This window comes from Diuraphis noxia, unplaced genomic scaffold, assembly GCF_037042655.1.
Source record: "Diuraphis noxia isolate RWA-SAM2 unplaced genomic scaffold, SU_Dnox_SAM2 contig0004, whole genome shotgun sequence".
NCBI lineage: Eukaryota > Metazoa > Arthropoda > Insecta > Hemiptera > Aphididae > Diuraphis > Diuraphis noxia.
In genome coordinates, this window is record NW_028301714.1 from 4322530 (window position 1) to 4344374 (window position 21845).

Consider the following 21845-nt stretch of genomic DNA (forward strand, 5'->3'; position numbering starts at 1 on the left):
ATAAAAGATTGATATTGAACAGTCAGATCCATGCATAGACACAATATAGATTATAGATCATAGAAATAATATAGACAAACGTTTAGTCTTTATCATGTCTTTGTATTATGTATTCTTGGTAAATATAATTATTTTTGAAAACATTTGTTTTAGAAAATTTAAATTCTTATTGAAAAACAAAACACTTAAAAAAAAGTAGTACACCTTTGAAGTTGTTTCAAAAAAATAGATAAATAAAGTATAAATATAAATTCACCGAGAAAATAACTATTTTGTAATAATGGTCGCAGTACAATCATATTATAGCTACAGTTGTATGCTTGTATTGTGTTCACTGTTCTCCTAGTGAACGAGTGTCAGGTGAGGCGATTTCGAGTGCCTCATGGATCGGTTTTATGATTCATTTCCGGCAATATACGCGTGAAAGCATTTAATTATTAAGGTGTACAATGAGCAAATTTTGATTTAATAATAAAATAAAAATTATCGTAGCGTATTCAACATTCAATATACTTTCATATACGGTGTTGGTACCTACGCAATCAGTGTCGAAAAAAGATAAATAATTAGTACCTCCGACCTCCCTATTGGTAATCCAGAATTCTTTATAATACAATTTAATATAAACTACTAAAACAAGTAGATAGGTGATGTGATAGGAACTGAAAACTGGCAGAGGTGAAGTGTAGGTATTTCATAAATTTATTAGTTTCGTATGTCGACGATTTACACGAATTTGTGGAAGAGATAAATAGTTGCACGACCATTTCTGTCTAGAAAGTTCTGAAGTGGATAAAAATCGCATTTTAATAATACATAGCTCTTTTTTATACCTTCGTATGATAAATACAATTTTGGAGGGTCATCTCACAAAAACCAACCTCATTAGCAGTTGACAACGAGTCACAAGCAACATGTATTTAATATTTTAATGCAATAAAAACCATATAGGTAAAAAGGATACATTTATGAACTCAAAAATAGAAAAATATGCAAAGATATACAAAATAATGCAAAACTAACCTGAAAGATAAATTCACAATTTTTTATTTTATGGGTTTAATGGTAGTGCTATGAAAAATAAAAATACTTTAAAAATAACAATTTATTTTATCTATACGTATTACTTAGGTATTCAACATACCTACCTATCAATAATATGAAAATATCAATAAATAGCCCTGTAAGTTGCTACAAGTCTACAACCAACATGATTTTAAATATAGTTTATTTTTTTGCATAATTTATGTAAAATAAACATTTTTAAATATTTAATAAAAGTTCAAAATTAATTTATAGGTACCTATCGAATTTGGACAATTCATACCTATACTTTCTTCTTCTGCAAAAAAATTAAAAATGATACTAGGTACGGCAGTGTATTTTTTTTTGTTTTTTATGTGTATCATCACTATCATCCAAAACACATTTTATACTTACGGACCAACGTTTCAAAACACCAGAAAAAAAGATGCCTTTGTATCAAAATCTCAGCCCCAATTATAACTATCAGCAGGTATACGTATGTTAAAATTGAGATTGTAAAAGACACTTTTGCAGTTAATTACTGTACCTAAGTAGGTGGTTGTATGAAGGTTAAATAAAATTAAAAATGAAATGACGAATATCGTTATTCTACGAATGAGTCGACTGATCAAAAATCGTTGTTCAGAGTTATTTTTCAATATTCAATATTCAACAATGACTGAATATTAGGTACTACTTATAAGTATATATGTAAGTATATACTACTTGTAAGTTGTGTGAAAAATTATAATTTTTTTCTTATATTTACATATTTTCGTTTTGTATTATATCAATCAAAATCGTGCCTTTTAAATAAGGAGATAGCCGCATATAATTATTATGTACATAATATTATAATAACAACAATTATTGTAATTAACGGTTATACGCATAATTTATCTCGGTTTAACTATAAAATATTATAAATATATACATAATATAATATATATATATATATATGGGTTATATACTGTTATATTATATTTATGTACACATATTATGCATATTATAGAACATTTTCCTATGCCCTATCATGTATATGACCCATATACTATAGTCGCAATCGCGGGATTCGTAATTGTACACATGATATTCGTTGCGTTTTTATTTTGTTGATAAAACAGCCATGCAAATTAGTCCGCAATCGCAGTGATTTAAACGGCACGCTGCTTGGTTGTTATGATATAATATGAATCATCGCGCAAGTCCATTAAACCGCTTCATTCCACATATTATTATAATAATCGCACCAGAGTATTCCTCCGCGCAGCAGCATCTCTCCAGATTTTATTCTTGTCGCAGCAGATATATTGGTAAGTATTTATAATAGTCTATCGTTATTCGTTGATATATACAAATGACGAAGGTGGGCAAGTTAATGAAATTATATAACTCGAGTTAAGTTAAGTTAACAGAGCTCATCATGATCCATAAAAAAAATAGTTAATAGCTAGATAATTATAAATTCAACTCGATGAGTTAAAAGTATTATTATGGAAACAAATTATTAACTTAACTCAGTTTAAAAAAAGCGGTAAAGCGGATATCGCTCTGCTGTACTGTAGGTTACAAGTGCAGGGTTACTGCAGTAATGGGTGGAATTAAATTTGAATCCAATGATAATATATCACTGTATACGAAAAACGATTCTGAGCGGAAACGGTTGATCTGTCTAGGATATATTATAGATTATTATTATGTATTATTAATGGTTATTGAAATATTTGACTTTCTGATGGACATTTTTTTTTTTTTTTTTGATAAAGGTAGAAAAACTTATAAGGAATCTTGAATTAAATTTTGAAATCTTAGATTTAAAAAGAAAAAAATGTTTTAGAGTTACACCAAAATAAGGAAATCGCTAAAAGTGAAAATCCAATTGTAAAAATTTAAATTTCAAATGCTCATAAAAATTTAATTTGAATTTCCGGTGGACTTTTTATTTGTGATAAAGATTGAAAAACTTGTAAGGAATCTTGTATTAAATTTTCAAATCTTAGATATAAAACGAAATTTTTTTATGAATTTCCAGCTTAAAATAATTTGTGAATTTTCGTAATTTTTACGTATTTTGTCGATATTCAAACTTTGAATGCTTATAAAAAAGAATTGTGGCTATGAATTTATTTTATTTTTCAACTGCTATTGTAACAATATGTTAAGAGCCTTGTATTAAATTTTCAAGCTATTCTGCCTAATAAATAAATTTTTATCAATATTAATTAAAAAAATAATAATGATTGAAAATTTCAAATGCCTATGAATAGTTCAACTTAAGTCGAAAATTTTTGAAAATTGCATGGTGGATAGAATATACTTATATAAACATTCGGTGAAAATTTCATGTATCTATGGTCATTTGTCAATTTTGTAATATGTAGTCTGTACAAATAACGAAAACTAGAAATTGGCTACCCAATGTTTATATTTATAGATTAAATACACTTTTTTTTTGGGAGGGGGGCAGAACCCCTTCATCACGATGAGTTTTATATAAAGTGTGCTGTAATACAAAAAAATAAATACATTTTAGACTACCGCATATATAGAGACAAAAATAATTTGTATGGACTAAATATAATGTGGCGGTGTAAAGCCTATGTGTCACAGTGGAAATTGAGTTGTACCTATAAATATATATATGCGATATATAAATTATATATATATATATATATATATATGTATAGGTATATACAGCATGAGTCGAGTGTATATTATGCTCTACTGATAACTAAAATTATTATATATTTATATTAGTATAATATTAATAATAATATACCTGCTGGTCCTACTGGCTATAATATTATAATAATTCATCATTTTATCAAACCTCAAATATTTTGGCATATGAATATTATTAGGTATACTACATAATTTTAGATTCTGAACGAAATGATGAATGTATTGATTTTAAAATGATGTGTGTGTTTTTTTTTTGTGTCTGTGTACAGCATAACTAGTCGAAATAATGCTTCGATTTCAAACATTGGCGGTGGTTTCCGATGTAAAATTGAAGATCCTTGGTGCATTATAGAGGTCAAAAGTAAACATTTTCCAACAGTTTTCAAAAAAATCGAGAAAAACAACAAAAAAAAAGACAGAAAAACGGGATTTTTGTGTTTATAACTAAGGATTAAAAATACAACACTAAGTTTTCCTTCAAGTAGTTATAGAGAAAACTCGAAGCGCATTATAGGAAAAATTTTAAGTGCGTTTGAATTTTAAATTTTTACGAAATAGCGTAACGACATAACGATTTATCCTTAAACGATTTTAATATTTGTTATCATTCAAAAAGTATATCTAGTAGATACTTGAAAATTTTACCAGTTATTAAGATTGTCATTTTCTTTACATGATTTAATTTTCAAAATATTTTGACTTTTTTGAGATATTTATTATTTATAGACAACTAAAATTTTCAATTTTTCTGAAAATTTTTTTTGAAGTGTTGATAAATTTTTTTTGGCCCCATCAAAATACTTGAAATTTTAATACAAAGTTTCTCATAAGTTATTCGTATAGTGATTAAAAAATTATAAGAATACATAGGCACAACTTTTTTTTTGTCACGCCTGCACCGAAAGTTTGGTTTTCGACAACGGTTGAAGCGTTCGAAAGCGTCCTTTTTCCGTCCAGCGGGCGGTAAAGTAGAAATCCCCAAAGTGCCGGGCGGAAAAGAGGAAATCCCCAAAAGTGCCGGGCGGAAAAGAGGAAATCCCCAAAAGTGCCGGGCGGAAAAGAGGAAATCCCCAAAAGTGCCGGGCGGAAAAGAAGAAATCCCCAAAAGTGCCGACCGCCGGGCGCGTATCCCCTGCACAACCAGAAATTAAAATGTATACCTACCACGGTTCTTACAAAACATAAACTTTTGGTTACATCTTAAATGTATAGTATAACCTCCTTGCATGACGCATAAACATTTAAACATATTTAATTTGCACTGTTCCTAGATAAGTGCGTCGAACGATGCGTTAGTAAATGTCTTCCATGAAATTGTTTTTGTAGAATAGTCTATAATTGTTGCATAGATCCCTGCATAACCTTTTCCATGAACGCAGGGGCGTGACAAAAAATAGTATGTGTGGCTCACTTCCCGCCCTTGCCACACAATATACTATTTTGTGTCTGTCATCTCGTTTTGGGGCAGTAAAAGTGCTTCGATTTTTTACTTCAGTACCTTATTAGATTAGAAAGTGAATCTAGTTGATATTTTGGGGATCAAAAGTAAAAAATTCTTAATATTTTTCTAAATAATCGGGATAAACAAACTAAAATTTAACGGAAAAACAGGAAATTTTACGTACAATCAGTTTTCGACAAAATCAATTTTGATTTTTTATGTAACTTTAAAACGAATGACCATTTATACATGAAATTTTCACCGAATGTTTATATAAGTATCTATGTTCTATCCACCATGAAATTTTTAAAAAATTTTGACTTAAGTTGAACTATTTATAGGTATATGCAATTTTCAATCATTATTAGTTTTTTTTTAAATTAAAAACTATAAAAATTTGTTTTTTAGGTAGAAAATCTTGAAAATTTAATACAAGGCTCTTAACATATTATTACAATAGCAGTTGAAAAATAAAATAAATTCATAGTTACACTTTTTTTTTATGAGCATTCAAAGTTTGAATTTTTACAAAATACGTAAAAATCACAAAAATTTACAAATTATTTTAAGCTAGAAATTAATAAAAAATTTCCTTTTTTAAACTAAGATTTAAAAATTCAATATAAGATTCTTTACAAGTTTTTCAATCTTTATCACAAAAAAAATGTCCACCGGAAATGCAAATTAAATTTTTATAAGCATTTGATATATAGTTATATATCATATAAGCAAATATTGACAAAAATTCGTCAAAACCATGAATATTTGCGAATTTTTTTGTAGTTCAAAATTCATAATATTGTTTGTATTTTTATCTAAGGTTATACAATTCAACACCAAGTTTTCCATAAGTTTTGCTTCAAATAGCTATAGAGAAAATTTGAAGCGTCATTATAGGAAAAATATTTTGAGCGTTTGAGTTTTAAATTTTTATGAAATCGCGTAATGATAACGATTTATCCTCAAACCCGGTATATGTATATCTATGATAATATAAAGTATTATGAATTATGATAACTACGTGCAATGTTTTTGGAAAAATTGATTAACCATGCCTTATGCAAAATGCGTCTTAATTGAATAATAAAATATTCGTTTCAAAATAGAATAAATGAAAATATTTAAATATAATATATCCTAGACTGACAAATCATCTCCGTTCAGAATCGTTTTTCGTATACAATACCTATCATTGCGTTAAAATTTAATCCCATCCATTACAGTAACCTACTGTACAGCAGAGCGACATCCACAACTTACCCGCTTTTTTTATACGAATTTAAAGTCAAAACACAAATATATAGGTACAAAATATTTTGTAGTTAGAAATTCCTGAAATTGTTTTTATTATATTATCTAAGACTTTAAAATGTATTGCAATGTTATTTGTATAATTTAACACATACTATAAAAAAAAAACAATGGAAAGTCACATCTTAACGCGGTGCATTATTTAACGGAATGTTACCTACTCATTAGTCATTAATGGGTAATTATTAAAGACTATAAAGATATTACGAGTAATTGCCGTTTCAGTATTATATTTTAATTAAATTTGTGAAAAGCTGTTTGTTATAACTATAAACGATAGTCGATAGTCATGTACCTACTCATACTATCAATTAAGCCTCGTGTTGTGTCACTTTTTCTCACTGAACTAAATACGAAGTAGTGCTTCTACTCAGCGGTGCCCAGGCAGGTTAACAATGCAACTGCATGTGTTCTGGAAAGGAGTGAGCATATATTGTTGCAGGTGTCACAGGGAAGTTTACAAATTTCTAGCATAAAGTATAGTCTATTTCTTATCTAATTTCTTTGAACTACGGTGATTAATAAGGGAAAATATTTTTATAAATAAAAAATTGGGTGGGTTGGTGACTAACTTTTTTTACTACATGTGTTCTTATAAAATACCTTTGTGCTCCACTGCTTCTACTAGCAGAAGATAAGGATATGGTTGCGATTAAGCTAACGCGTGTTGCGTATTGGGAGTCTAAGTCTAACACAAACTTTAGTAATTAATTAAAATAAATAAATATACGTATTTATTACTGTCATTATTGAGTATATTCTTTTAGCTGTAATCGTGTTATTTGTACCAACATAGTTAACATTTAAAAGTATAAACAACATATCAATAAGTGTAGTTTGCACCATCGATTATTCTTTCGTATAGGTGCCCGTTTAGATAGTATACCATATGTTAATAAACAGTGGTTAAAGTGTGGCTCAAAAGTCAAAATAATAACGGTGATCATTACCGGTAAATCAAGCGTTCATCAAGCGGGGTTGGCCCGCTGTATCCCCATACAGCTATTTATATACATAGTATATATCTCCGGTATTTTTCTTCGAGGACCGGCATAAGCCAGCCATAATCCTAGACATCTCGTGCTGAAAAACTCTTCTAAAGCCGGCCTTGGCCCGCCGCTTTAGAGGCTCGTACGGTGGTGGCCGCTCTCACTCAGCTTCTGCGGCCGGTCGAGCCCTCTCCTCTTCTTCCTCGGCGGTCAGGATGCTTTCGACCATCTTGTAAAAGAGTCTGAAGGTCTCTTCGGCGTCGCAGAGAATCGTCGACCTCTCCTTGTCGTCTGCCAGTAGATCTTCGAAAAGGGGACCGCAGAGTATGTTGGGCACATATGTAGCCGTCGGAGGACGCCCGAGACGCACGTGGAGATCTGGGCGTAGACCGTTCCAGTTCTCACAGTGCAATAAGGTGTATTCTGCTGTGTCTGAGAGACACTGGCAGTGAACACACCTTGAGCTTATGGCCCTAGCGAAGCGGTGAAGGTAAAACTGAATGCAGCCGAGTCCAGTGAGCGCATGAGTCCTGTGGTATGTCCAGGAGACTACTGGAGTCATCCTGTTATACCACCTGACTAGATCAGGGATGAGGCGGCTTTGTCCAGGCAGCCTTGCTAGAGCTGGACCACCTCATCTGCCACTCTACAATGGTCGCCTTCCTCTCTTGCTTTTTGATCTTATTTCTGGAGATAGGTGGATCCCCAGGAATCGGTTCGTCGTTGAGCTTGGTTTTGATCCTCACCCTCTCCCGAGCGATGAGATCCGCTGGCGGCATGTCAGCTAGAAGGAAGGCGGCTTCGTCAGAGACCGTCCTGTAGGCCCTGATGACCGTCAAGGCAGCCACTCTCTATGGTCTTCTGAGATTACGGTTGGATTTGGCCGTGCCACAGACGGGTGCAGCCTACACCGGGGCGGCGTAGAACAGCTGGCTTTCAACGACAGAACCCAGGAGTCTTCTCTTCCATTGCCCAGGCCCGTTGATGTTGGGCATGAGTCTGGACAGAGCGACCGCCGTAGTGGCCGCTTTTTTGGTGACCGTTTCGACGTGTTTCCCGAAGGAGAGGTGAGTGTCGATGATGACTCCTAGGTACCTCAGATGTTTTTCAGAGTGATTGGCTGGCATCCGATGCTGAGTCGAGGAGGGTTGTAAACCCATCTCCTCGTCAACATCACCGCTCTTTTGATGGGCCAGCTGAAGACCATGCTTCGCCGTCCAACCGTCGATTTGGTCCAGAACTGGGTTCACGAGCCTCTCGATATGTTCACCAGTCCTAGCCAGGCCCACAACCGCTAGGTCATCGGCAAAGCCAACCAGCTGAATGCCCGGGGGGACCTCCATGGTGAGAAGATCGTCATAAACTATGTTCCAAAACGTCATAAACTATGTTCCAAAAGCGTAACATATACTACAAGCACACTACTTAACTCGAACGAGTCAGGTTCAAGACTAAATTGCCGACAGGACCGATACTAATATACTATAGTCTTGTCACGCATAAGCAAAATATCTAAGATAAGACGCCTACATACAGGAGTTATTATATTCTGTAAAACAAGTGGCTTTATAGTCTATATAGTGGTTGGCAATGGGCATATAACAATGGAAATAATGTGTTATTACTTTATTAGGTATAATATCTTGCACGTACCTTCCTATTTCAATTTGAAAAAAAAACATGGAATGACGACCAAATCAACAAAAATAAACGACCAACCAGAACGCATCATTTGGAACAACAACAAAATATTTTATAATAATAACGATAGTATAAACAACAACAATAACAACGACAACGAAGATCAACATTCAACAGACCGTCGACGCGCAATCGCTTGTGACTCAGGTTGCGTGGTAGTAGCATTGAACTAGGTATATGATAACTGGAATGCTCACCCTCCATAAGACCAATGTAAACATAACCGAGATAGCCTGTTAGAAAAAGACAGCAGATAAGAATGGTGTTGCTAATTTGCTATCTCTTTATATCACACTTATTTATATGATTGTTTACCAATAAATAATAATAATATCGTTGTTTTGTTCTTTTTAATACTGTTAATTTGTGGTGTATGGTTTTATTTTTATTATGCTTTAATGGTTGTATGAATGCTTTTAAATGTAATAAATCAACTATTATTTTTCACTATGATTTCTTATACAGTTTAAAATGTTGCTATTTTATTTTATGTAAAATATTTTTATTAATATTATATAGTTTTATTGTCATACAGGAAAAATATCCAGCTGAAGTCAACTCAACAAAAGTTATCTAGTTAACTTAACATTATTTTATAACTTTAAGGTTAAGACTATAGTTAAAGTATCTACAATTTCTTATAGTATCTTTAAATAATTACTTATTTTAGGAAATTTTGGCCAAGAAGTATAACAAAAATCTATTTAAGATTCTGTTTACTGTATCTTTCCAGTAGTAATCGTAGCTATATTACACATATACATTATTAAATTAAGTTAGGAAAGTAGTAAGAACAATAATTGAGGTAATTTGTAGGTACAGCTTCAGGTAAGTAGTGTAAGTAACTTTTCTTTCAATTATGTATAATATTATAAATACCTACTAATTACTATATGTTTTTATTTTAATAAAAATCAATTTTTCGTAATTGTATATGCTTTATAGTTATGAATTAAAACCTTCTAACTTTAAATTTAAAACTTAATATGTTATTCCCAAGATATAACATACAATTCCTCGCAACTTCCTATACATTTATATGGCAAATGTAGAAGTCCACAAGAAAAGCATGTTTCAATACTTGTTAAAGGTATTATAAATTATAAATTATAATTATAATATATATAATATAATTATAATTAATTTAGACCCGTTCTTACAATCTCCGGTTAAGTGTCGGTTAAGACTAACCGGTAGAATTCTATCGGTTAACTCATGATAAATTCTTCCGGTTAGTGTTATCAGGCACTAACCGAGCATTGTAAGAAATAAGAATGGCCCTTAATCATAAATATTTTGTGGAAGTTAAAAAATAAAATATAAAGATACCAAATTTTAAGAACCAAACTAAAGTCTAAAATAATATCGCGGACCGTGGTAAATTAATTTAAGATATTAGCGCAATGTGTAAGACAAAGATAGTAACACCAATAGTATGTCCCATCTCGTTCTAACATTCCGTTTTGGGCAACACTGCTTGGTGAGCATTCCAGTTATCATATAGTAATTCAATGGGTAGTGTAGTTGTAACCTCGCACAGATAATACAAACATAAATAGCCATTTATTATTATTAATATTATATCCGGTGGTGGTGGTGGTAGCAACGGCGGCGTACAATGAAACGGTGACGGAGTGCGGAACTGCGGAGTGCAGAATATCGTCGTCAGTGATAGTAGTGCGTTACCATTATTATGAATGGATACAACATCCAAGTGAAACGTAGTAAATTGAGTTTGTCGTGGGGGGCACCGTGTCCGTGAGTCTGCGTTTGGTGTGTACGTTACGTAGGTCCAGTCTTTTTATAAATTTATTCTCAGTTTACCCTTTCCCGTCCAATCAACGACGTGGAACTGTGTAAGTATTGTAATATTAGGTAGGTAGGTATACCAATTTTTATTTTTTATAAACGTCTTCTAGTGGTTCGAATTCGTTGACTTCGGTATTTCGACATTTCCGGTCGTCGTGCCGTTTCGTTTGCAAACGTATAAATATTGTTGTTATACCTATTATATAGTCTCGTCATTCGTTCAATATGTTACCGCGTTTCCGGTGGCCAATTCGGGACCGGGCCAACGGCGACACCGCACGAACGGAACGTTTGACGCAGCAGTCGTCTTATTAGTTATTAATACCAGAATATCATCTTCAATCCAATTGTGTGTTCCAGCAGAACCAGCGCGGCCACGGCTGCGGCTCATTCAATCAACTATCGCATCATGTCGTCCCTATCGTTGCCGAGGGTGTTGCAAAATCGGAAGACTAGTCTAGACCAGGAACGTGAGCACTTTGAAAAGATTCAGGTAAGATATTAACAAGTTACTTATGATTCCGTTGGGTAACCTCGACACCTTGTATAGTCATACTTCCACATAGATGTGTACCGTCATTACTGTTGAAATTTAATGTATACATATTATCTATATATTATGTATTTATGGACCTTACTGTTTGCAATAGAAAATAAACACTTCAAACTTATGTCTTGGCCCATTGTCAAGACCACTTGTTTCAGTTAAACATGTTGATGTTATTGGAATAATTAGAGATAAGGATTTCACTTGAAAAATAATTAAATGATTAGAATTGATAATAAATTTAAAACTAATAGTATTTTCGTCATTTGTATTGTAATTTTTGTTTGATTTTTTTTATTGAATTTAATTACAAGTACCTCCTATTAAAATTGTGTAGTGTTGTATAATCACTTTTAGAAGAACGGAGAACATTTTCTACTTTTTGTCACTTTCAGTAATATTTTTTAGAGGCCTGACAAGCTGCTCCCAATTTTTCATTTTAATAATGGAAGTATTTCATGTAAAAATTCATAATTACCTACTTACATTCATTGGTTTACTTATTTTATTTTATTTACTATACTTACCTTTTATTAATATTAATGATTTTGATGTAAATCATAAGCTACCAAAAAATGGAAAAACTGAATTTCTTACTAGTAGATATAAATTGTAATATAGTATTACTTTTAATTAAATTTATTGTTTCAGGCTGCAAGCATTAGTAAAGCAATTAATACATTGGAAAATCCAGTAAAAGAAAAACATGCTAGAAGTATCCTTTTCTTAATAATTAATAAATTATATTCAATATATTACTATATCTAGTTTATAATTTTAAACAATCCATTAAATTAATTCCTTATAACAAATTATTTTAGATGCTATTATAGGTACATTTCAAGAGAAAAGTGCAGATACATTTTGGCGTTATGTCACTAAATTACCTTTACAAGAACATCGTATTGTAGCCTGGAAATTTTGCCATGTGTTGCACAAAGTTTTGAGGGAGGGCCATCCAAATGTTCTAGCATCATCTCAAAGACATAAAACACTTTTACAGGACTTAGGAAAGTTATGGGTACAGTTAAATTTTTTTCTTATCTTCAAGTCAAGTTATAAAAAAAATAGTTTTCAATTTAGTAATAAACTGTATTTTTTACGCACTTTAAAGGTTCATTTAAAAGATGGTTATGGAAAACTCATTCAACAGTATTGTCAATTACTACTTACAAAATTAGATTTTCATAGACGTAACCCTGGATTCCCTGGAAATTTAGTTTTATCTGAAGAAGATCTTTGTAGAATTGGAGACAATGATGTTAATAATTATTTTCAAATGTGTGTGGAAATATTTGATTATATTGATGAAATTCTAGGACTTCAGTCTGCAAGTAAGTATAATTAGGGAAATTTATAGCTTATATTGCTCTATTCATATCTATTTATTTACTTTTTCGTATAGTTTTTGGTTCATTGGATATGTCTCGCTCAAATTCAATGACTAGCCACGGTCAGTGTCGATTGGCTCCTTTATTGCCTTGCATATTAGATTCTGCACAGTTGTATGATTTATGTGTGAAAATCCTGTTTAAAATGCATGCGACTTTACCACCTGATCTATTATCTGGCCATAGAAAACGTTTCCTTAGACAATTTACTATATTGCGTCAATTTTATTTGGGGTCATCTAATCTCCAGTATTTTAAAACACTTATACAGATACCTCTTCTACCAGAGGTAAATTAACTTTAGAATATAATAATGTATGAATTTATTTATAATTATGATTATGATTATTATTATATATATTAGAATCCTCCAAATTTTTTGGTGCAAGCGGAATTATCAACCTATGTTACTCAAGCTGCCATTATATTGCCAGATGAAGATCCATCAGAAAATAATAGTATGATTGGTGAACTTGTTGATCTGGGAATTGGGAATAGTGTCACTAGTAGTGAAACCAGTCAAAGATCATTGTCTCCTGATCTTTTAACTCAAAGGTATATCATTTTATTTTATTTTTTAATAAAAATAAGTAAGTAAAAACTAAACATACATTTAATTATTTTATGTATGAACTGGCTCACTAAGGGGTGTAGTGGACGGGTGGATTAACCCTATGTCCTACGTGAATCCAGCGAGTGCTATACAAATTCTATTTTGACCATGCTGTTTGCCGTAGTGTAGTGCGTCCGATGCGGTGAAATACAAGCTGTTTAGTTTTTTGCCGGATTCACGTAGGACACGGCGTAAGAATTCGGTTGTGATGCGTACCGTTGCTGGTTCGAATTTCGGTCATGGGTGGCATTGCTTTCCGGTAGAGCTCTGCATGGTCCGTATTTTTATGGACCGGACCGGACCAGTTAATTTAATTCTGACCAAGACTGGACTGGACTATCATTAAAATAATCTAACTGGACCGAGACTAGACTGAATTTTTTAAACTGTCATAAAAGATTAATACCGGACCATTTTATTTTTAAATTGTTGAAAAAGACTGTTAAAAAAATATATTTTTAACAGGATCAAAATCACATGAATTAAATTTAAAAAAAAAAATTCACAGTAGATTCAAGATCAGTGGGACCGGACCGATTTTACTTTTATTCTTAGAACAACGTAATAGATACTATTTTATTTAATACAACTTACCAAATATTGGAGACAGTAATAAGTTCTATTAAAATCTGCTGGTAGGTAATATGTAGTGAGTACTTAGTACTTAATACTTGGTACAGACTTGTGTCACTTCACACAGCCAATGTAAAAATGATTGAAAAATGGAAACAATAAAATTTAAAATAAATAATAATTCTTCTATTAATAATTGCTTATTATTTTGTTTACTACTGTACCAATTCTAAATTAAATATTTGAAGTAAGGACTATGAAGTAGAGACTATTATGGCTATTGCCTATATTATATTTATAATAAAATATGTTATTACGATTTACGAATGACGATAGTAAACCCAAAATCAATTAATATCAACAGTCATCGTGCTACGTTCAGTTTATTACTATTTATTACTAAAGTATTTATAATCCATTACCTAGCTGATGTATTGCATAATGCATAGTTAGTAGGTAGTACTGTAGTAGGTACTTGGTATAATAATATTATAATAATAATAGTAAAATACAATAAGTATTGCAATAAAGTACCGATAAATAACATAGTGGTCGTTACTACGAGAAAAATGAAAATTACAATAATAATAATAAATCATAGTATTTCTATTTCCTAGTACTTCCGACGTTTAATTTTAGATACAATAGTATAAGACCATAACTGAACTGATGTAATTTCCAAAATTGAAAGACCGGACCATACAGAGAAGCTCTACTTTCCGGGCAGTTCACGCTGTCTAGAAAGAGAGGCCACCCCCCCCCCCCCCCCCACCCGAGCATGGCAGAAACCTACGGGTGCCCACTAGAAATTCTGCCAAATAGGCATCTAACCTAGACCTTTGGGCCTACTCCCCGACATAGTGCCATACGAAAAAAAACCTGGCTCACTATATATATTACAATTAAAATTACTTTAGATTTGAGTTATTATTTCTATCATACTAAATGAAATAATACACCATAAACATACTTTTCAGGGACAATATGATTCAGCATTTACATGGTGAATTGAACGCTCATCAGTCATTAATAATTCAATTGAAACAACAAGTTTCTACATTAGAAATGGAATTGGCAAAAAAGGTACAGATTTTGTTAAAGGAGGTCTACAACTTAAAAAAAAAAACTGATTTTTCGCTGTGTGAAAATATATTAGTGCTTCTAAATAAAATGTTGGTGAACTTTAAATTGTTGTTGAACAATAATTTTCATGTAGCTACAACTAATAGCCAGTTAGACAGTTGAATTTTATGACGTCACTCGTAAAACACAAATTATATTTAAATAGAAATCCAAAATCGATTTTAAGATCACCAAAATTGTTTTTCAAAGAATTATACTTTCAATACTTTCATACAATCAATCTTTTTTAGTTTATCCTTTAATAATATATTGAATAAATTACTTATTTTATTACTTCTAATTAAATTTTACAGGACAGTGAATTAACACAAGAAAGGCTTATCAGAGATGATTTACTGCATCAAGTAAATTCAATGGAAAATTTTAATGAATTGGATAGTAAGTTGTCATATAGTATACATTAAGACAAAAATGTCATGGTCAATACTAAAGTGAAGAATTTTATGTGTCATCAATAAGTATTTTGTAATATTGTAATGTCTATATTTTGATGGAATAGATATCCAGATTTTTAATACTAGATGGTAGATGCTCACTATAAATAATTCTACTTTGAAAATTGTTGTAATATTGGGAATCATTTGAAAACCAGCCAAATCACATATATGATTTCTAGTCACATTTTAACTAATAAATAATAATTATGTTATTAGTAACAGTGTTTATAATATTTTTAAATTTTCATTTTCATTTTCAGGAAAATATAAATTGCTTGAAGAAAAGTTTAACAAATTAAAAGAAGTGTATACAAAATTGAGAGAAGAACATATTACATTATTAAGACAGGTAATAATTCGTTATCAAACTCTTATTTACTCCATAATATTATGTTTTTAGTTTGCGCTAAATAACTAATTTTTAGAAAGCTGTCGTCGATAAGTCACTGAAAGGATCAGAAAAAATGACTAGATTTGCTCAGGCTGCAAATTCCTTGTTACTGTCCATTGTAAGCTATTGTTGTGTTTTACGTGATGGGCAAGGTATTGGGAAGGTGTAGGTCAATTATTGAATGATTGGTTGTACAAATTATGGTTCTCATTTGAAATTGATTTAGTTATTCAAATATAATTTTAGATTATACCTTAATGTTATTATAGTTGGTCAAGGGAGTAGTGCTTGATAAAATGTATTTATTTCAATATATTGTATCATACAATTTGTATGAGGTAATTTTTAACTTGAAAATTAGAACTTTTTTATTTCATATTCCCAAATAGAGCATTTTTTGAAGAATTTTGGAATTAAAAATTGAATTTAAGTGAGTAATTGATTATTTATAAGAATCTAATGTTTAGAAGAGTGGAATAGTGGCTCCATATTTTGCAGGGAACTCCTATGCTACTACTCTGCTCATTTAATCAAATATACTAATTAATTAACTATACATTTGTAATTCAGTTCTTATATTTCAAATTAGTCATTTAAAAAAATATTATTATTTGGAATATGAAATAAAAAAATATATGTCGTTTTTCAAATAAGTAACAACTTAAATAATGATAGCAATATTCCAAAATAATTTTGTAAATATTTTCAAAAATATTGATAATATTTAAACTAATGAATTCTCAAGTTAACAAAATCATAAGTATATACGTATATATTATTTAGGTTTTATAGGAAACTCAAATTTTTATTTTTAGGCTTAGTTAATTTATCAAATATATGTAATCAATATATTGTAATTTAATGTGGATATTTGAAAGACTTGTCCTCATAAGAAAAGATAGTAGTTTGAAAATTTTAAACAGATGAATATAATTGAATGTAATGGGTTGTATTTTTTATGAGCATTGTATTAAAAATATCTAGTAAACATTGCTGTTTCAATATCAATATAATATAAGTGATAAAAAATATTAAATAATATGCCTATGTACAAGGCCGGCTCTAGACAAAATTTATACATATATCAAAATTTCATGCCTTTTGTTTTTTAGTCCAAGTATTAACATATTACCCAAAATATGGCACCTACCACCAAATATATGCCGCTCCAGGCCTTTGTTGTCTGTTCCTTCTACCGAGCCTACCTATTTAGATATTGATATTAACAGTTGTAAAATTGATTTAATCTTTATTCTTTTTATTATTGTGTTGCCTATTATAGCATTTGGTTTGCTACTTTTGTATAATTTTTATATACCTAAATAATCTAAATATTTAATATCTTGCAAATTCAAAACATACTACTTGATGTAAAGTTATATAAGGGATATATATTTTATGAGTTAAATAAAATGACTTATAAATGTTTAATGCCCGTTAAGATAAAATTATTTGTAAATTTCTGTAGGTCAGCATTCAGCAGTGGCAAATCTAAGGGTGTTATGCTAGCTAAATTTTAACAACATGTGCAAATATTTTAATTTCATTGTTAAATCTTTCATAAGAACTTGCATTTAATGAAAAAAAAATTTAATACATTTAAACATAAGAATAATACATTGATGGATGAATAATTTTTGCTTGTGTTTGAATAAAATATTTAAAAATAACAAAAATAAACCTGATATTGAAATTGCTTTTAAAGTCCCAATGTTCAAAAAAATCTATACTCATGAATTTTTTTTTTAATTTTCATTTCAATATGTTGCCATTATTACCATAGGTATACATTAATTTAATTCAACAAGTTGTAAAATATTAAACATGATGTTAATAAGTATTTATATAGTAGATAAATGTACAATATTTATGTTAATTTATTAGTGTATATTTTATTTAAAAGCTGTTATGTTTTAAAATAAAAATGGTTATTATAGAAATCTGATGTGGACAAGCAATTGTCAAACATGCGTACCATTGAATTCAATATGGGACCTCAAAGAATAAAGTTTGAAGAGGAATTAATAGCACTCCAAACTACTGTGGATTCAACAACTCGTCAAAATGATGTATAAATAAAAATAAACCTATTATATATTTTTATTAACCCATAATTTTTGATTAGGAACTTCTGATGGAAACTGAACTATTGAAGACTGAAGTTAATGAAGCAAAGCAAAAATTGACTGACGCCGTACTTATGAAATCTGATTTAGAATTAAGACTTTCAGAATCTGAGGAATTACGTTTTTCAAACAATGCTCTTTGGTTTGGTTAGTGCATAATGTTATGTAATACTATATTTAATGTTTAACGGGGTCATAAATTAATATTTTTGAAGGACATAAATCTAGAAATTGTCCACAGATCATCAATATTTCTAAAATCGCTCAAAACCATATGAACAAAAATTAATAATGAAATTACAACATTAGAATGTACACTATTATAGGTTTTTACTGTTTTTACTTTTTTTTTCTTGTTTGTGAGCCATAAAACTTGTCCATAGACTGCCATTTGATGACTCCTGATGTATATCATACTTATTTTTGTACTTGTTGTTTATGCAATATGTGATTTTGATTAGAATGCTGTCGTAAAATAATTGAACATACATGTGAAATGTTAGATGATCCTTCTATGTCTTCAGCTACTTGTTCTCCTGGTATGTTGTCCAATTATATTATAACTGCAATACTTTATAATTTTTGTTTTTTCTTGGTTAATTTAGAGTGTGTATCTTTAATCAAAGAAAAACTTGTTAGTACTATTGGAAAAGAAAAAGATGAGGTTGCAGGATTTGCTCATTATGTTGCCATGTATATTGTTTTTGGAAAAGCTGTATCAAACACAAAATCTGACCTGAATGATGCTCAAAGTAAATATTTTCACACTATTTTGTGTTATTTAAAGTCTGTTTTACATATTATTTATATTACTTATAGAGTTGTTAGATAAATGCAAACAAGTAGGAAAAGACAGTGTAAAACTCTTTACAGCTTGGCAGACAGGTATCAAAATTGATGAATGTTGTGAGGGTCTTAACAATACATTGAATGATGTAGAATCTATGGCGTCTTCCACGCAAGCAAATGAATCATTGGGTGATTTGGTTGAAGATGAACTTAGTGTAATGGATAGAGCAATTGAAGAAGCGGCTAAACGCATTCAAGTAAACATTAAAAGTGAAAATACAAAATCATTTTTAAAACAATAATTCCATATATTTAAAATGTTAGGAAATGATCACTGAATCTAGAGCTGCACATTCTGGAATCAAATTGGAAGTTAATGAACAAATTTTGGATTCATGTACTTCCCTCATGGCTGCTATCAGAGTCTTGGTACACAAATCACGTAAACTTCAAGCTGAAATTGTAGCTAATCAAGGTTCTAATGGATCGGCTAAAGAATTCTATAAACGTAACCATCAATGGACTGAAGGACTAATTTCTGCAGCCAAATCTATAGGTCTGGGTGCTAAAGGATTGTTGTAAGTACTAATATTATTAAATATTAAAATAATGTAACTAATAATAATGTCCATAACATAAAATATGTTGTTTCTAAGAAGCCCACATTATTCTGTACACACCATTTTTTTTTGAATTAATGAAAAAAATATTTACCATGAATTAAGTGTGTAGACAACAGAAAGGGATAATTATTTTAAATAAACATAATTTTTTTCTAGTAAAATTCTTTAAACTTAAAATTGTATTTAACTATATTATGTATTCTAAAATTGGGAGAATGTTGACTTTTTCTCATCCATAACTTAAAAAAAAATTTGATTGACATTTTTTACTAGAATTTGCATTAGATTTACACCTTATTCGATAGTATTAGAAAAACATATTTATTTTTTTTATTGGTTATTAAATTGATTTACTAACCATAAAAATTATTATTTAACATTTTATCAAATCTACATTTTTATTCTTTAGTTATTAGTTTTTTTGTTAAAAGTAGAATTTTTGAATACATTTCATTATATTTTAGCATATTAATTTTAAAGCTTATTTAGACATTATTCATTTTTAGAATGTCTGAGTTAACTCTGTTTAAATTAAAAACAATATTGTTACTTTGATTTATAATGATTGTGTAAAATTATAATTTTGTATCTAATCATTCATAGTCTAAGAATAATAAATTATGCATAAATGATTTCATAAAAGTAAAATATGGTTCTAACAGAGATGCAGCAAATGAGGCTGTAAGTGGCGAAGGAAAATTAGAAAGATTAATAGTTGCTTCTCATTGTGTGGCTGCTGGGACAGCACAACTTGTGGTTGCTAGCCGTGTAAAAGCTTCACGAAACAGCAATAATTTGGCTGAATTATCTCAAGCATCACGTAATGTTACAAATGCTACTGCTACAGTGGTAGCCACAGCCAAATCTTGTGCCCAATTAGTTCAACAAACAGGTAATAAACAACTATAAGATTAATGTATTTAATATGAAATAAATAATTAAATAATATTTTTGTTATTCCAAATCTTTATTTATTGTTTATTTATTTTTTTTATCTATATTTTTCAGAAGAACTAGACTTGGGTGTCCTAAATGAACATCAAACGAAACGTTTAGAAATTGAGTGCCAAGTTCGTGTGTTAGAGTTGGAGTCATCATTAGAAAAAGAAAGGATGAAGTTATCTTCATTGCGTAAATTACATTACCAAGATGATCAAAGTTAGCGAACAAAACATACATTTCCTCTTATAATTAGTCTTTTGTATCAAATTTAATCTGCTTTTCTAAATAATATTATTTTCTAATAATTTGACTATCAAGCTTGTATTTTTATACCGCTCAACCTACTACTATTAGACATATTACGTGTTAAAATTCTTATTCCATTTTAAGCTTATTAAATTATTGATATGTTTTTATTATATTTCCAATCATAAAAAAAGGTTTCAGTGCATCAACTATAATTGTTAAATAATATTATATAGTACCAATTTCAGAGATCTTATCTTACTCGTGTTTCTAAAGTCGTTCTTTAAAAATATGAAATTGCCAAAAATACATTGAATTTATAGGACTTGGTATACAATAACTATAAAACTATTTGCTTATAATTATTCCATTTTATTTTACATTTTTACTACTTATTGAGCATGCTTAAATGAATTACTTACAATTTTTTTAATTTTATTTCACTTGTTGACGTTTATATTAAAAAGTTATGTGGTTTTTATCTCATGTTCTGATGATGTATTAAACGACATAATCTAATATTTATTGTTAAAATAATGGATATTATATTTTATTGTAAATTATATTGTAGATATAAGTTAAAACTTTTCTATTATTACTTTATTTGTGGCATATTTTATAATTTTTTACCTAGCTTACTTATTAGGCCATTGATTTGCGCCAATTCACAAACTATTGTTAATCATTGTAACCTAACCAAATATTTAATTATGTTTCCTTTTGTATATTATATAATATAATGTGACCTATTACTACTTTTTTGACTATTAAAAATTTGTCTATATCCTTATAACTATTTTTCTTATGCATTTTCTAATGTCATAATATTCTGGAAATTAAGACCAATATATTTAGCCCTACTGAAAATGATCTATAACGCCATGATATTAATCACATTATAAATATTGAAATAAATATTTTATTAAGTACTACGTAGGTATGTTCATTAATTTCAATGTTTTATGTTATTAACTTATGCATTAATTTATTACAGTTAGGTTTATTTATTATTTATTTATTTATTACAAGTTCATAATTTAATTTAAAAAAAAACTAACTAGTTAA

At 29.9% G+C, this 21845-nt stretch overlaps 1 protein-coding gene across 6 annotated transcripts; it reads left to right on the top strand.

The window, feature by feature from the left end:
• Positions 1-10714: 10714 nt before the first annotated feature.
• Hip1 (Huntingtin interacting protein 1) lies at positions 10715-21573 on the top strand. 6 transcript variants are annotated; one of them, XM_089226017.1, is made up of 19 exons: positions 10715-11006; positions 11070-11452; positions 12158-12221; positions 12328-12527; positions 12621-12840; positions 12912-13186; positions 13262-13452; positions 15061-15166; positions 15520-15604; positions 15924-16012; positions 16089-16172; positions 17992-18123; positions 18180-18327; positions 18642-18719; positions 18786-18932; positions 19000-19226; positions 19294-19547; positions 20255-20484; positions 20604-21573. In XM_089226017.1, the coding sequence occupies exons 2-19, from the start codon at positions 11369-11371 to the stop codon at positions 20753-20755; spliced, it is 2766 nt and encodes a 921-aa protein (XP_089082143.1). In that variant the 5' UTR covers positions 10715-11006; positions 11070-11368; the 3' UTR covers positions 20756-21573. The 6 variants fall into 6 exon arrangements, with proteins under 6 accessions (XP_089082143.1, XP_015368413.2, XP_015368411.2 ...); XM_015512927.2 differs by having other exon boundaries at positions 10724-11029; positions 11323-11452; positions 20601-21573; XM_015512925.2 differs by having other exon boundaries at positions 10724-11006; positions 20601-21573.
• Positions 21574-21845: the final 272 nt, after the last annotated feature.